Here is a 16,445-nt window from a genome sequence, read left to right on the forward strand (position 1 = left end):
TGGTTGGAGGGGCAGGGACTTGGGATGGGCTGGTCCCACACCCACATGTGGTAGATAAAAATCCAGAGGGATATCTCAGCTGTGGAGGTCCCCCTAAGGAGCAAGGGGTCCTAGCCACATACCAGGCCCCCAAGCCCAGGATTCCAGTGCTGGGAAGAGAAGTCACCATAACTTCTGGCTGTAAAAACCAGTGGGGATTGAGGCTGAGGTAGACCAAGGCTGCTGGTGTCCCAGGCAGTTCCTCTTAAAGGGCCTACACACAGACTAACTGGGACTCACTCCTTCTGAGCTCCACTGTGGGGGCAGCAGCTTGAAAGGCAACAGAGACATATGGGGAGAAACTGAATTGTTCAGTATCAGGGCAAGAGCTGGGGCCAGGGGCAGCTTTCTTCCAAACAGAAGTGCTGGCATAGGCCATTGTGCCTTTTCATTGAGCCCTCCCCCCACAGAGCCAGTAAGTGGGTACCATATCTGAGACTCCATCAACCTGGCTCACAGTGTTTGCCCCACCCTAGCAATTCCCAGAGGCCCTGCCCCACCCAACTTTTGGACCCACCCAACCTGTTTCAAGTGGCCTTTCTATAGGAATGGCCTGTCTTGGCCCATGCTTCAGATATTCCTAAAATCTCTCAAACAAGCAGCATCTGGCCTTGTGAAGCTCCATACTTCTTGCTAAGTTGCCCCAGGCTTGACACCAGTAGCAGCCATCCTTGGTTCACAGCTTGGCCTCATTGTGACACCTCCAAACCCAGCACTAGAAGAAACCATCTGCAGATCACTTTGTAGCTCATGATCGGTGGTCCAAGGCAGAACACAGGTGGTGCCTGCACCTTGGCCTGCACCTCCTGGGAGGCCTTAGAGCCAGTGCACCCAGTGGATAGCTTCCTACCACGTTGAAGCACCACCACCCAAACACATCCACCAGTGACGCACTCAAGGGGCAGACTCGGTGGGCACCAGAACCCTCATGAAATAAGTCCTGCTCTGTGGGATGGGCCCCTACATAGCTTATCCTCCACAATGGTTGGAGGTTGGTAGTTGGTATTCACAGCCAGTCCTTGCAGCTGATCAGCCTGAGGGTAAATCCCTCCTATTGATGTGCCAATACCAATCAGGGCTCAACTACAAGAGGGAGGTGTGTGCACAGCCCACACGGGGATGCACCTCGAGTGCCCAGCTTTAGTGATTGGGGATGCTGTGCCATGGGACCCTACAGGACACCTATTACATTAGGCCACTCTACCAAGCCCAGGAGAAGTACCAGCTCTAACTAACATGTAGAACCAAACATAAGGAGACTGCCAAAATGAGGAGACAAAGAAAAATGTCCCAAATGAAAGACCAGAACAAAACTCTAGGAGAACAAAACAAAACCTACTAAATATAGAGCTCAAAACACTAGTTATAAGGACACTGAATGAACTGAGTGAGTACCTCAACAGCATAAAAAAGCAAAAGTCAGAAATGAAGGTTGCACTAACTGAAATGAAGAATAATTTACAGGGAATTAACAGTAGAGTAGATGAAGCCAAGAATCAAATCAACAATTTGGAATATAAGGAAGCAAAAAACACCCAATCAGAACAGCAAAATGAAAAAAAAAATCGCCCCAAAAAATGATAGTGTAAGGAGCCTATAGGACAACTTCAAGTGTACCAACATTCACATCGTGGGGGTACCGGAAGGAGAAGAGAGAGCAAGAAATTGAAAACCTATTTGAAAAAATGACAGAAAACGTTCCTTACCTGGTGAAGGAAATAGATATACAAGTCCAGGAAGTGCAGAGAGTTTCAAACAAGATGAACCCAAAAAGACCCACACCAAGACATGGCATAATTAAAATTCCAAAGGTTAAAGACAGAGAGAGAACCTTAAAAACAGCAAGAGAAAAGCAGTTTGTTACCTACAAGGGAGCTCCCATAAGACTGTCAACTGATTTCTCAACAGAAACTTTTCAGGCCAGAAGGGAGTGGCAAGAAATATTCGAAGTGATGAAAAACAAGGACCTACAACCAAGATTACCCAGCAAAACTATAATTTAGAATCAAAGTTCTTTAGATAAAGAGCTCCTCATACAATAAGAGGCTCAGGAGTGCATCACCACCAAACTGGTATTATATGAAATGTTAAAGGCTCTTCTTTAAGAAGAATAAAATAAAATAAAAAATACGAACAATGAAATGCCAATAAGTTCATATCTATCAACAATTGAATCTAAAAAACAAGTGAACAAGCAGAACAGAAGCAGATTAATAGATACAGAAAAGGTTTTGAAGGTTGCCAGATTGGAGGGGGCTTGGGTGGATAGGTAAAAAAGGTGAAGGGATTATTACAAAGTGCAGGTTGGTTATAGAATAGTCAGGTGGATATAAAGTACATCATAGGAATATAGTCAATAATATCCTAATAACTGTGTGGTGTCAGATGGGTGGGAGATTTATCAGAATAACTTTGTAAGTTATATAATCACTGGGTGTGTACACCTGAAACTAATAATGAATGTCAACTGTAACTGAAAATTCAAAAATGATAAAAAAATATATAAATACACTTTAAGAGTTGGTGTTATATTCTAAAATAGTATTTAGATTTGAAAATTCCACATGTGAATATTTAATGTTTTTGGTTTTTCAAAATTGAGAAAGTTTATCATGTTCCCCTTTGGAGTAGCATGCTCCACAATAGATAAAACCTTCCTTGAATGAATACTACAGTAAAACCTGATATAATGGACTAATTTGGGTGAGGGAGTATCCATTAAAGCCGAAAGTCCATTTTATAATAAAGTAGGTTTTTTGAATGCATATATTAAAAAATTGACAAATTAGTTAGTTTACCCGCTTTTACTTATGTACACACGTTTGTGTAATTAAAACTAAGTGTGTATGAAAAGTTTAATTTCACGGAAAAGTTTTCTATATGTATTACTGTAATTTTAAATTTATACTGAATAGGTCTAGTAAATTTGTGCATTCACCAGTCACCTCCAGTAAACATACACACGGCAGGGGTGTGGTTTAGTGCACTTGGGAACATCGGCTGGCTCGAGTTAAAACTGTTGCAGAGCCCGGCCGGGCGTGGCTCAGCGGTTCAGTGTCGACCTGAGATCCAGGCGATTGGGGTTCGATTCCTGGTCAGGGCACATGCCCGGGTTGCAGGCTCGATCAATGACTCTCTCATCATTGATGTTTCTGTCTCTCTCCCTCTCCTTTCCTCTCTGTGAAATCAATAAAGATATAATTTTTAAAAAACAAAAACAAAAAACTGTTGCAGAAAGTCATATCATGTGACAACAGAACCAGTTACTGTGGGAGGTGTGGTGCGATCTCGTGCTAATCATTCCCTGAACATTGCTTATCAGTAGTGACTCTTGGATTTAAATATGTAAACTATAGTTATAAATATGTAATAGTTAACTTATGTTGGCAAAATTACTACAGTGTTTTTTCCAACATATGGCCTGTTTGCTAAAATTTATTAAAAATAACTGAATTAATAACAAAAATAACCTGTTAATTTAATTTTAAGCAGATCTTGGTTAAAAGCATTTTTAAATTATCAGGGTGTTAATTTTCACATATGACATACGGACCAGAAATTTTGTCTGTTAAATCCAAAGTCTGTTAAATTGAGGTCCACAAAATTGAGGGTTTACTGTACCGAAAGGCCACTCCCAAGAAGACAGTGGAATCGCCAATGCTGTTGTATCCTCTGTACACTCTTGGAAAAAGCCTGTTTGTCTTTTGTTTTTAAGCAACAAAAACAAATTTTCTTTTAACTGTGATGATACTCTTATTCAATTTTAGTATGGCTTGATTTCACTGTTGTGACATGTTTAGAGATGTTGGCAGAGAGGGGGAGTGACTCGGGAGTGTTACCATCAAGTCTGAAGGTTTGTCGGCTGGAAACGATGATTCTCACATTCACTGCTTGGAGGGTGAGGACGTGCTTATTGCAGTTGGGCCATGCAGTCTGGTCAGGAAAGTCTTACACGGGAAGAACAGAACTGTTATTTGATAGAAGGGGAATAGATTTTGTTACATCTTTTGTTTCTGATGAGCTCACTGGATTCTCTTTTCATATCACCCTGTATCACCTTAATGTTCCCACATTGTCTGTTTCCTCAGAGTTCCTGTTTTTCTCTTATTTTGGCCTTTCCTTACAGATTAGAGGTTTTCCTTAAATGGTGATCTTTGGTTGGTATTTGTTTGTGTTTTCAGTACCCTGTCTTATCCTGTTCAACTACATCTGGTATTTGCAAGTGAAGAACAACTCTGGTTCACACCTGGCCCCCAGGCCGAGTAAACCTCCTTCCGGGCCTGGTTAGGGAGGGGCAGTGCTCTGGCTGGAGGAGGGGAGTTGGGGATGCTTATAAAGACTTTGAACCATCCTTTGTTCAGCTGCATCTGGCATCGCAGCCTCTGGAGGTACCTCTGAGTTTCGGGATTCTACCCTAGTATCTCTGCCAGAGGTTGAGCATAAATGTGGTTTAATTTGTGCAGGGAGTGAGGTTATCAGTTTTCTTTTCTTTGCTTAGCCATGTACCGCTCCACCCACTCACTGTTAATATTAAAAACATTTGTTAAAACCTGGTCTGAATCTTTTTGCTCTCTTTTCATTGTCCTTCTGCGTAGACCATTTTAATGTTTTTTATTGAGTCTTGAGAGGAATTGGAAATATAACACATATGTTTAGCCCTAACCAATTTGGCTCAGTGATTAGAGCACTGGCCGTCAGACTGAAGGGTCTTAGGTTCGATTCTGGTCAAGGAAACGGACCTCAGTTGTAGGGTCATCCCTAGCCCCGGTCTGGGCGCTTAAGGGAGGCAACCAATCTGTGTGTCGCTCCCTTCCACTCGGAAAAGCAATGGAAAGAATATCCTCAGGTGAGGGTTTAAAAAAAACACAAAAAACAAAAAGAAAACACATATGTTTAAGTCATCATTTTAACCTGAAGCCATAGGTTTATTTTATTTTTAAAATTAATATACAGGAAAATTGACTTTTGTGGTGAATAAGTACCATGAGTTTTAGCACATGTATAGGAGTAACCCCGAAAACTCCCCTGTGCTAGTCCTATGTAGTCAGACCCTCCTTTTGTACCTAACCTCTGGTAGCCACTGATCTATTTTGCATGACTAGCTTTTTCTTTTTGAGAACATCATCTAAGTGGAGCAATACAGTAAATAGCCTTTGGAAATTAGCTTTTTTCAGCATAATTCCTTTGAGATTTGTCCATGTTGTGTATATCAATAGTTCATTCCTTTTTACTTCTGAGTTGTAACCCATTATGGATATACCACATTCATTTACCTGTTGAAGTATGTTTGGGTTGTTTCCAGTTTCTGGAGATTTTTAATAGAGCTGCTATAAACATTTTTGCACAGATTTTAATGTGAACGTAAGTTTTCATTTCTTTAGGATAAATACATAGGAGTGGGGTTGTTGACTGGTAGGATAAGTGAATGTTTAATTTAACAAGACATGCCAAACTTTCCCAGGGTGGCTGCAGCACTTGCATCTCCACCAGCAGAGGATGAGTTCCGCTTGTTCTTCGCCACACTCTAGGTTGTTAGTGTTTTTATTTTATGCATCTAAATAGATGTAGTGACGTGTCATTGTGGTTTTGATTTGCATTTCCCTAATGGCTCGTGATGTTGAATATTTTTATGTGCCTACTTGCTATCCATATATCTTCTTTGGTAAAGTGCCTGTTCAAGGCATTTGCTCATGTTTAATTGGATTGTTTGTTTTCTTACTGTTGAGCTTTGAGATTTTGTTGTATATTCTGGATATGATTCCTATATTGGTTTTATGATTTTCAGATATTTTCAGTCAGTCTGTATGTAGTCTTTTCATCTTTTTTTAACAATATCTTTTGCAGAGCAACTGTTTTTGATTTTGATGAAATCCAATTTATCAATTTTTTTGTTTTATAAATCATACTTTTGGTGTCATGTCTAACTCGTCACCTAACCCCAAGTCACAAAGATTTTCTCCTGTGTTTTCTTCTAAACATTTTGCAATTTTACATTTAGGTCTATGATCCATTTTGGGTTAATTTTGTATAAGATGTGAGGTTTAGGTTGAAGTTAAATTTTTTTGCACATGCATATGTAGTTGTTCAAACTCTGTTGAAAAAGCTATCTTTTCTCCATTGAATTGCCTCATACATTTGTCAGAAATTAATTAGCTATATTTGTTTAGGTCTATTTCTGCACTTTATTTTGTGCCATTGATTTGTTTGTCTCTTTTGTGCTAGTAGCACAGCTTTTTGATTACTGTTGCTTTATAGTTAGTAAGTCTTGAAATTGGGTAGTGTGATTCCTCCAACTTTATTCTTTTCAACATTCTTTGGCTATTTAGTTCTTTGTCCATTCCATATAAATTTTAGAATCATAATGTCTGCATCTACAAAAATTCTCCTTGAATTTTGATATAGAATTGTGGATGGCTGTTCTTTCAGCACTTTAAAAATGTTGGCTACTTCCTCCTGGCCTTCATGGTTCTGATGAAAAATCGACACTCATTCAGATCATTGTTTTATATATGCAATGTGTCTGGCTGCTTTCAAATTTTTTCTTTGTTTTTGGTTTTTGTCATTTTAGTTATGGTGAATCTGGATGTGTATGACTTTGGACTTACCCTCTTAGGCGTTTTCTCAGTTTCTAGAATATACAGATTTGAAATCTCACTGAACTTGGAAAGTTTTTAGCACCATTATTTCCCTGAAGTAATATTTTCCTGCATGGAACACTTTCTTTTTTGGGGACTTTGATGCCATAAATATTAGACCTTTTGCTCTTTTCCCACAGATCCCTGAGGCTTTATTCATTTTCTTCTAATATTTTTTCTTTCTGTTATTCAGAATAGATAATTTCTGTTGGTCCATCTTTAAGTTTATTGACTTTCTTCTGGTGTCTGCATTCTACTATTGAGCCCATCCAGTATGTTTTTAAATTTTAACTATTACGTTTTTCTTTTTTAAATTGATTTTTTCAGCTTTATTGAGGTATGACTGAGAAATAAAATCTGTAAATATTTAAGGTGTACAACATTCTGTTTGGTATGCTCATACACTGTGAAGTGATAATCACAATCAAGCTAATTAACTTATCTATCACCTCACAAAATTACTAGTGTGTGTGTGTGTGTTGATAACTACTTCTTACCAAATTTCAAGCATACAATATATTATTAACAACTATAGTCACCATGCTGTCTGCACATTAGGTCTTCATCACAATTTCTCCTACTCCCCTAATTATTGTATTTTTCAATTCTAAAATTTTTATTTTGTTTTTCTTTGTGTCTCATTTCTTTGCTGAGACTTTCTATGTTTCCATTTGTTTCAAAAGAGTTTGCCCTTACTTCTTGGAGCAATCTTATAATAGCTGCTTGAGAGCCTTTTTCAGATACCTGTGTCATCTTGGCATTGGTGTCTGTTGATTTTCTTTTCCCATGTGAGTTGAGATTTTTCTGTTTTTTATGTACCTTGAAATTTTGGATTGTATCCTGGACACTTTGAATATCATGGTATAAAACGCTGGATCTTGTGTAAATCCTATGATGAACGTTGATATTTTTCTTTTAGCAGGTAGGTAACGCAGTTGGGCTCAGGCTAAAAATTCTGACCAGCCTTCTGTGGACTTGGTTTCTCAAAAACTTGGCAGTACTGTTTGGATATGCCCTGTGTATGTACCTCCCAGTGGTCAAGTCATCTGTCCCTTAATTCTGAGCTTAACACCTTTGCTAGCTGTGTAGGATTGCATTTACACATGCGCAGCTTTGAGGCGCGCCTAGGATTTATACCCAGCTTTCTGGAACAGCTTTCTCAAGCTGCTTCCTCTCAGATCTTCCTGGTACTGTTCAGGCCCTCTTCCCAGAAAGCTGGAGCTTTCGTTACACTATTCTGCCAGGCATTTCCCACATCTGGGGCTGAGCATCAGGAGCAGAGAGAGAGAAAAAGGCCATGGGGTTCACCTTGCCCCTTGGACCCCGAGCTCCTTTGGAGAGAAAGTTTTACCCCCTCAGTACTTTAGGTGCTTGTGGTTACTGCGGCAGCCACTGTTAGTCTGGAACAAAAATATGGAGGCAGTGGGGGTGGGGGAAGAAAAATGGGGCTTTTCCGTACTCCCTCTGAGTGTTAGCCAAAAAAAGAGTACTTCTCTTGGGGCTTTTACTGCATCCTGGTTCCCACTTCTGCTTTTCAGGCTGCCTGGAGCCCAGGCCAGGGGATACCAGAAGAAATATAGGAAACTTACCACCAGTCCAGTGGTACTTGAGTTTCTATCTTCTGACCCACTCTGCCTGCCCCCATACACTGTTTTGAGCCCACAAGTAGCTGCATGGGCATTTTGTCCAGGCGTTATTTCTGCATTCAGTGGGAGGGGCAGGGTGGAGTATGTTTGCTCCAACATAGTCTAAACCAGAACTTGGTATTTTGTTTGTTAATTTTTGATTTTTAAAAGCCTGACTTTTTTTGTATTGCAAAAATAACACATCTTTATTGTAGAAAACTCAGAAAATAAAGATAAATTTGGAAAATAAAGATAAAATAAAGAGCGCGAATATCTTCTGTAAACTCATGAACTAAAGAAAACTTATTTTGGCCAAAAAATTTCATATTTTATTTCATATAAATATTTCATATAAATATTTTTCCACTTTAACAATAAAAATAAATTATATAATAAATAGAATCATGATGTTAATGATTTTAACCAGTAATCTTAAGACCCACATGCTACTGACTTGATCTCATGTTGTTTTTACTGAATCTTGTCTTTTCCATAGGTAGAAAGTCTTTGCCCTCAAATTGGCTGGGTCGAAATTGATCCTGATGTTCTCTGGCTTCAATTTGTTGCTGTAATAAAAGAATCTGTCAAAGGTAATTTGATTTATGAAAATAAAAATAGTAAAGTATATTTTGTTTGTAATAAGTGTTTTCCTCAGTCGTTTATAGAATTTTGGGGCTCCCTAAGTTATAAGTATACATACAGTATTTTATTAGGGTCACAATGTCAATCAGTTTTGACCAAGAATATCAAGGAAAACAAAAGTGTTACTTAGGGATCAGAAACATACATTTGGTTAGAAACCCCAACTCTGTTCTAAACACGAAAGAAAGGGACAGAGTTTATGAAGACAGAAAAAAGAGGCCTTCCAAAGGGTTACCCAAGTCGCTTTGAAAGAGCTGTTTGGTGCTGGCAAGCCGACTTACACTGAGCTACACATTTTTAATTATGTCAATTGCTAAGTGATTTCAGTGATGTAGAGCCAGTTCTAGAAACTATATCAGGAGATAGACATTTGGTTTAGCCCAGTTCAAAAGTTCAGTTTCACGTGGAGGGTGTGAGCTTAGCTTCCTAGAGGCCTCCTGGCTCCATTTTAGATTGATCTCTTGACAATATCCATTCCATTTTGCTGTTTTCCTTTCATGGTACTTTCCCAGGATTTTTCAGGGGACAGTGCAGTTTATAGTGAGTCACTTTCTCAAGGAAAGGTAATAGCATCTCTGTCCTGTGGCTTAAGTTTTTTTTTAGTCACGGTCTAAAGGCTCACCTTCCTTCTTTATTCCAGGTGTAGCTAATGCCTATTTGATTTCCTGTTGTGTACAAAATACCAGCAGGTTATAAACAAAATGACAATACACAGTTCCTGCTGGCTGGAGTTACAACTGATTAACTGAAACTGGACACAATGGGTCCGAGACCACATGTCACCATTTGAGCCAAATTAAGCAGAGACAGGGTTGAATCACATTTGAGCATTTATTCCAATAATGCCAGCAGGACAGGGAGAGCAGTTGGTCACCCTGGAAGTTCTCTCCTTTTCGTTTTTTTCTGTCAGCTTGCTGATTATATGCAGGTTAGAGAGACGAGAACTGCGTGCAGCTGGGAGCTGCAAGTGTAACAGGGAAAGGGGTGGGTCGGGGCTGCCTCCTGGCCTTCAGGAGCTCGAAGTCCGATAACCAGGTGGCTAATCCTATGTGATGTTACAAACAGCTCAGCCCGTTCCTGGGACCAGAGAATGGTCAGCATTCTCGAGGCAAATTCCCGGAGGAGGGGTCTGGGGCCAAGCACAGCAACCAAATTAAAGTGCGTTCTGTCCTTGGTCTGCTTTGGAAATGTATTTTCTTCTTGTAGCACATCCCCCAGTTTCCCAGGGCCTGTAAGAAAGCCTCTTATCTATAGTTAGTAAGTGAATAATTAGTAAACAGCTGTGGCTCTATTCTGTGTGTCCCTCCCACTATCATAACCGTTATTATAAAATATGTTTTTGTTTTTTCTGTGTGGTCTCTCAAATCAGTGCTTTCCTGGCTGCAGCCATGGTCCAAAATCTTAACTCTTTCAGAATGTTTTCAATGCAGCCTTTTAAAGAACATAATGAAAGACGACTTGTAAATGTAAATCCTTAAAGGTCTTTTACATTTTTCTGGCTGAATTACTTTTTCTCACCTTTTTGGTTTGAAATATTTCAAAACCTATAAAAAATTTACAGGAATAGTACACTGAATCCCTTTAGAGATTCAGACATGTTTAGCAAGGTATCGTCCTCCTCGAACTTTCCGGCCTGATTCATTTGAGGTCTGGTTGTGACGTAATCGGCTGCTACCCCTACATACTTCAGCACTGTGTCCGAAGAAGAGGAGTGCTCTGCCCCCCACGCAGCGCGGCTGTCACACAGCAGGGTCCACAGGAACAGTGTCAGCCGGTGGTCAGTCCCGCAGTTCAACACCCACAGGAGTCCTCATTTTGGGGTACAGCGCAGAAAGGAACTTGAGTACAAAACAGCTCATTATGACACAGCAGGGCTGGGAACGCGGCCTGGCGGCGAGGCCGCCCTGGGGCCGGCTCCTCTGGGACAGCTCGGCCCGCCGCTCCCGCAGCCGCGCTCCCCTGCGGTGGTCGGCCCGCAGCGTGGGCCCCGCAGCCGCGCTCCCCTGCGGTGGTCGGCCCGCAGCGTGGGCCCCGCAGCCGCGCTCCCCTGCGGTGGTCGGCCCGCAGCGTGGGCCCCGCAGCCGCGCTCCCCTGCGGTGGTCGGCCCGCAGCGTGGGCCCCGCCGGGAAACGCCGTTCTTAGCGGGCTCCCGGAGCAGAGAAGGCCCTGCGCTGGCCCCTGATTGGTCCGTCTTCATGCAAACGAGGGCTCCAAGTCGTCAGTTTGATTATCCAGAGGCGCTGTTCTGATTGGTCAGGACGCGCTGCGCTGATTGGTTGGGGAAGATGCGGGCGCCGCAGGGGATGGGGCGGCCTCCGCGTGCCGCGAGCCTCCAGGACCCCCGCGAGGCCGGCTCAGCCGCGGGAGGCGCGGGCCCGCCAGGGCGGCTTCTCCGCGGGGCGCACCTTCACGACAGGCGTCTCTCTGGAAAGGACCCCGAGGCTCTGTGTTTTACAATTTGAGCCCAGTTAGCCGTGAGGAGTCCTCAGTTTCTCAGCCCACAGCGGCAGTATCTTCTAATGCTGAGTCTTCAGATTCCCGTTCCTCCAGTCATTAATAACTTCTGTTTTCAGTCCAGAACCTAGCCTAAGATGAGGCATTGCATCTGGCAATCTGTGTGGTCTCCTTTAATTTAGAGCATGTTCTTCGTGACATTGACAGTTTTCAAAGTTATAGACCCGTTTAGTAGACTGTCCTGCATTTTGGGGTTGTCTGATTATTTCCTCATGGGTAGGTTAGGGTAAGTATGTTAGGACAGGTTAGGTAAGTATTGGAAGGAGTACTGTGGAGGGGATGATTTGTCTTCCTCTGCTCAAATTGACATCTCTAATTTGCCCAGTGGGGTAAAATACTTTTTAAAAAGAGCATCACAAAAAACTTGCTATATTTTAAGAAATTTGGACCAAAAAACCCCACTATGTTTTTGTTTGTATTCTAGCATCAGTTTGTGTGGAAAATAAGATCTGAGTTTTAAAAACGATACTTTCACTGGGGATTTTCCTCTATCGCCATCTATTTCTCACCTTTCCAAAAGTCGGAAAAGACAATCTGACTTCTAATAATTTTTTTTCCAAACATTTAAAGACAAAAAAGTCATTTTGTTATTATTGGAATATGACTATTTTTCCCTTTAAGTGTAAAAAAAAAAAAAAAAAAAAGCTACATACAGAATCATCTTAGTAATGCTTTCTTTATTAGTTCCAGTGTGTTATTACAATGCCAGGTCGGGCCTATACACTGAAAGGTTGTGGGTTCAATTTCTGGTCAGGGCACATACCTAGGTTCCAGATTCAGTCTCTAGTTGAGGCACATACGGGAGGCAGCCAATAGATGTTTCTTTCTCACATTGATGTTTCTCTTTCTCCCTTCCTCTCTAAAAATTTTTTTTAAAAAATTTAAATGCCAGGTAAGTGCTGGAAATATCAGGGGAATCACTTTGTAAAGTATATGATTGTCTAACCACTGTGCTGTACACCTGTAACCAATACAAAATAATATTGAAACAATAAAAAGAAAAAAATGCTAAACCTAAATGTTTTTCCTAAAGATTATACTCAATTTCTTTTCCATATTACAATTTATAAAGAAAAATTTTATTGGCTTTTAAACGTGATTTACCCATCTTTATTTTCAGCTGCTGAAATAGAGATGACTCAGATTGTTGGTCTTGGCATTTCCACACAGAGAGCAACCTTTATTACGTGGAACAAGTGAGTGTGATAAGCCCTCTATTGCTGGGTTCCTACCACAGTGAATACCCTGCTGTGAAAGCTGTTTGGGGAGTTTTAAGTTTGTGAATTAAGAACAATTTTGCTTTGTTAAGAGGGGTGAAAGTATGCCCACTCCCTGGCTTATAAAGTATGTTCCTGCATGTCTTCTGGGCTTGACCTATATAAAAGAGTAACAGTAAAAGCACTTTAGCTGTTATTAAAATTACCCATTTCTCTGTTTCCGTGTGAATTAGTGTTTCAAATAAGCCTTGATTGAAGACCTTAAAAAATTAGTTTATACCTAAAAAGATTCAGAGAACCTAACAGATTTCAGAAACAATACTATAATTATGGTTTATATTTTCAGTCTACTCCAACTTAAATATTTAAGTACATACAGCACCAGAAGTATGTATAGATTACACACAGTTACAGTTCCCTACGAGCTACCACATAGTGAGTACCTGTGATAGTACTTCAGGCTCCATTACCCTTGCAGAGAAACTTGCTGTTTTGGCATTTTGTATTTCAGTAGGGAAAAAAACAGGCTCAGGGAAATAAGTAACTTGTTCAAGGTCACTTAGTTAATAAGTAGAGACAAGATTCCAAATTATCTTTGTACCCCAAAGCATATACTCTTTCGAAAACAACAGAAACACTGTAAATGCTTCTTTGTTACAAAGCACTAAACTGCAGAGGGCATCTTGGGCTTGGGCAGGGAGGAAGATTGGTGGTGGGTGTGGGGCATGAGGGCAGGTCTAAGAAATATAATCAGGGTGAATTCACAAGGACTTGGCTTTGAAGTCAGTATTAGGCAAGAGGAAGTTCAGGTTTAACAGGATTTCTGCCTTGATGTTTGGGAAGATATGATAGAGATTGTAGAGACCGTAAGACAAGGAAGGAATGAGTTAGGTGGTGGTGAAGGTGGGTAGAAGGGAGCGTGATAAAATGTGTGGCTTGGGACATGTGCATGTGGAGATATCCCAGAGGTGGTTAGAACATTGGCCTGGTTTAGGCTGAGGCGTGGCTCTTTCCTCCAGATAGGTGCTCATTCTCCCAGGCATAATGCATCTCAGGTTGATCCCTGCACCTGTAGTCCCCCTGCACCCCCCATCCAACTCCCCACCCAGTGACTTGGGCATAGCATGTCTTAAATAGGTAATATATTTTTCAGATGAAGAAATGAATGAACTCAAGTCATCAGTGTACTGTGTAGATCAGGATTTCTGAACAGTGGCACTGTTGACATTTTAGGCCAAGTAATTCTTTGTTGTGGAGCTGTCCTGAGCATTGAAGGATGTTTAACAGGGTCCCTGGCTTCTACCTACTAGATACCAGTAGCCTCCTCCCCCAGTTTTGACAACCAAAAATGTCTCCAGACACTGCCAAACGGCCCCTGGGGTGGGAGGCAGAATCAGTCCTACTTGAGAATTGTTGACGTAGGTGAAGTCTAGAGAGGGGGTGTATTCTCTGGTAGGGATTATATGGACAGAGAGAAGATGGCTGTGGATTTGGACAATGAGTCCGTCTGTGCCCCCCCCCCCCATGTAAAGGGAGTTAGGGAGCAGAAAGCTGGCAGAACAGGACCAAGGGGAATCTGGGGGGGTGATGTGGAAGCAGAGGCCGCAGAGTGTTCTGAGGGAAGCCACTGGTTGGAAGTATAGCGAGTGGTTGGATCTGGAGGTCAGGTCGCTCATGACAGGAAGCTGAAAGTACTAGGAAGCAGTTTTCCTGTGGCAGTGGAGCTATCTCACTTTTAGGAGAAATGGGAGAGTCAGCTTCCAAGACAGTTCACTGTCCTTCCTGGTGTCGCTGCTGCAGAGGGTAGGACTCCTTCCTAAAACCCTTAACTGAGAGTTTCTTCCTGGCCGTCCTTCCTTAAGGTTTTGCTAGTCTTCCAAGAGTTTTGGAAACTTTGCTTGTAGGGACCGAAATGCTGGATATTTAAAAAAAAAATGCACCGAAGGCTTCATGCTTCTTTACCTTAAGACAGGGAGCCTTTCCTGCCCGGGCCCGTGAGCCCTGGTGCCTGTAACGCTGGCAGGCTCTCCACGCTCCCTGACACTCCTGGCTCGTTTCTCAGGGAAAAAGAGAGACAGACTGGGCCTCGTGGGGTGACGCTGTTCGCCCGGTCCCAGCCAGCTCCTCTTCCTGCCTCGCTGTCTTTTCTCCTGTGCCCATTGCGTGTCTGTCTCTGTGGCCACAGAAACGCTGTTTTCCATATAGATGCCGTCAGGAAGTCTCAAACTTTCAACTGCCTTTTTGTTTTTCGCCTTGTGCCCCTTCTACCCCTCCACCTTCCGATGCCAGGAAACTTGTTATTTATTAACTTTTATTCAGTCCTTGAGGGTTTTTTCCAAATTCTTCAGGGTGAATTTTTTTCAATATATTTAGTCATATGGTCTTCCCACAACCCCCACTTGCCTGTATTCTAAAATTACTCTAAATGATATCTCCTCCATTTTGGTTGCTTTCAATTCCTTTTGTTCTAAAAAAGATTCATAAGTGTGTTGTTTCTTCAGTTCCTGTCTCTGAATCACATATCAATAGATTTCATTTCTGTCAAACACAATCTGCTAGCTGTTACTGGTAGAAAACACTTTCCATTTATCAAATACCCCTTTGGTGTCTGGACTCGGTGGTGAGAACCTGAAAGTGAAAAGCCTGTGCCGTCAGGAGGCCCACCGTCCAGTGGTCAGTGCAGACGTGTGCGTGCAGAGCTGGCCGCAGCCCGAGGCCCCCTGTGGACTGTTACGCCTGGCAGTGAAGGAGCCGGAGGGGAGACTGAGGAGTGGAGAATGGGGAGCTAGAGAGGGTTTCCCAGAGGCACTTGAGCCAAGTTTTTTCTTCCTTTTATTTTTTTTTTGAGAGACTGGAAGGGAGGGAGGGGGACAGGAGAGAGAGAAACATCCATGTGAGAGACACATTGGTCGGTTGCCTCCCTGCATGCACCCCGACTGGGCTGGAGATTGAACCTGCAACCCAGGTATGTGCGCTTGGCCAGAATCGAGCCTGTGCCCTTCCGTGTGTGGGCTGACTCTCTAACCACTGAGCAACCGGCAGGGCTGGAGCCAAGTCGTGAAGGGTGAGTAGGAGTGTCCTAAGTGGGACGGCCCGAGGAGTAAGGCGACGGTGTCTGAAGCATCCACAGTACTTCAGAAATCGGGGTGAAATAGGGACAGGGCCATGCCCCACCGTGGCCGCCTTCCCCGCTCTGATCCCGCCTGCAAGCACCTCCTCCTGTCCTGCGCTCCAGCTGCGAGGGCTTGCTCTGTTTCTGGGACCCCACCCCCCACCCCACATTTGGAAGGAGTGGCTTTGCTCCTGTTCCCTCTGCCTGGAGTTCTCTTACCCGAGACTTACCTCTTATCATTCAGGCCTTACCTCGAAGATCCCTTCTCCTAGGAGACCTTCCCTGTCCACTTAACTTGCCCATCACTTTGTCACTTTATTGCCTTCATATCACTTACCTAAATTTTTTACTTCCTTGCATATTTTTTATTACAACTCTGAGATGTAAGCAGTTCCATGAGTGGTGGGACTTTTGTCTGCCCTGTCCTCACTGGGTCCTTCACCTGGAGCAGCAGCTGCCCATAGTGGGCGCTCAAACCTGTGAGTGAGCAGATGAACCTGGAGGGTCCCAGACCAGGAAGGGCCATTTGTTGGAGGAAGAAGTTTGCCTCTTATAAGCTGTGGGAAACTATCAAAAGATGCTCAGCAGGAGAGTAATATGACCAAATTGACATTTTAGGAGGAACACTTTTGACACTGGGTGGGCTGGACGGGGGACTACA

At 42.5% G+C, this 16,445-nt stretch overlaps 1 protein-coding gene across 2 annotated transcripts in view; it reads left to right on the forward strand.

Annotated features, from left to right (window-relative positions):
- GK5 (glycerol kinase 5) overlaps positions 1 to 16,445 on the forward strand; it is an 87,016-nt gene that overhangs the window by 9,639 nt on the left and 60,932 nt on the right. Inside the window, exons 1-3 of one of the 2 annotated variants that reach the window (XM_081138935.1) lie at positions 7,597 to 7,693; positions 8,796 to 8,889; positions 12,576 to 12,651. In XM_081138935.1, the coding sequence (XP_080995061.1) occupies positions 7,685 to 7,693; positions 8,796 to 8,889; positions 12,576 to 12,651 (179 nt within the window). In that variant the 5' untranslated portion in view covers positions 7,597 to 7,684. Of the gene's footprint in view, positions 1 to 7,596; positions 7,694 to 8,795; positions 8,890 to 12,575; positions 12,652 to 16,445 lie in introns of those variants that run through there. The other variant, XM_081138934.1, reaches the window with a different exon arrangement.

The sequence above is a fragment of the Miniopterus schreibersii genome, assembly GCF_964146895.1.
Source record: "Miniopterus schreibersii genome assembly, chromosome: 5".
NCBI classification, from domain to species: Eukaryota; Metazoa; Chordata; class Mammalia; order Chiroptera; family Miniopteridae; genus Miniopterus; species Miniopterus schreibersii.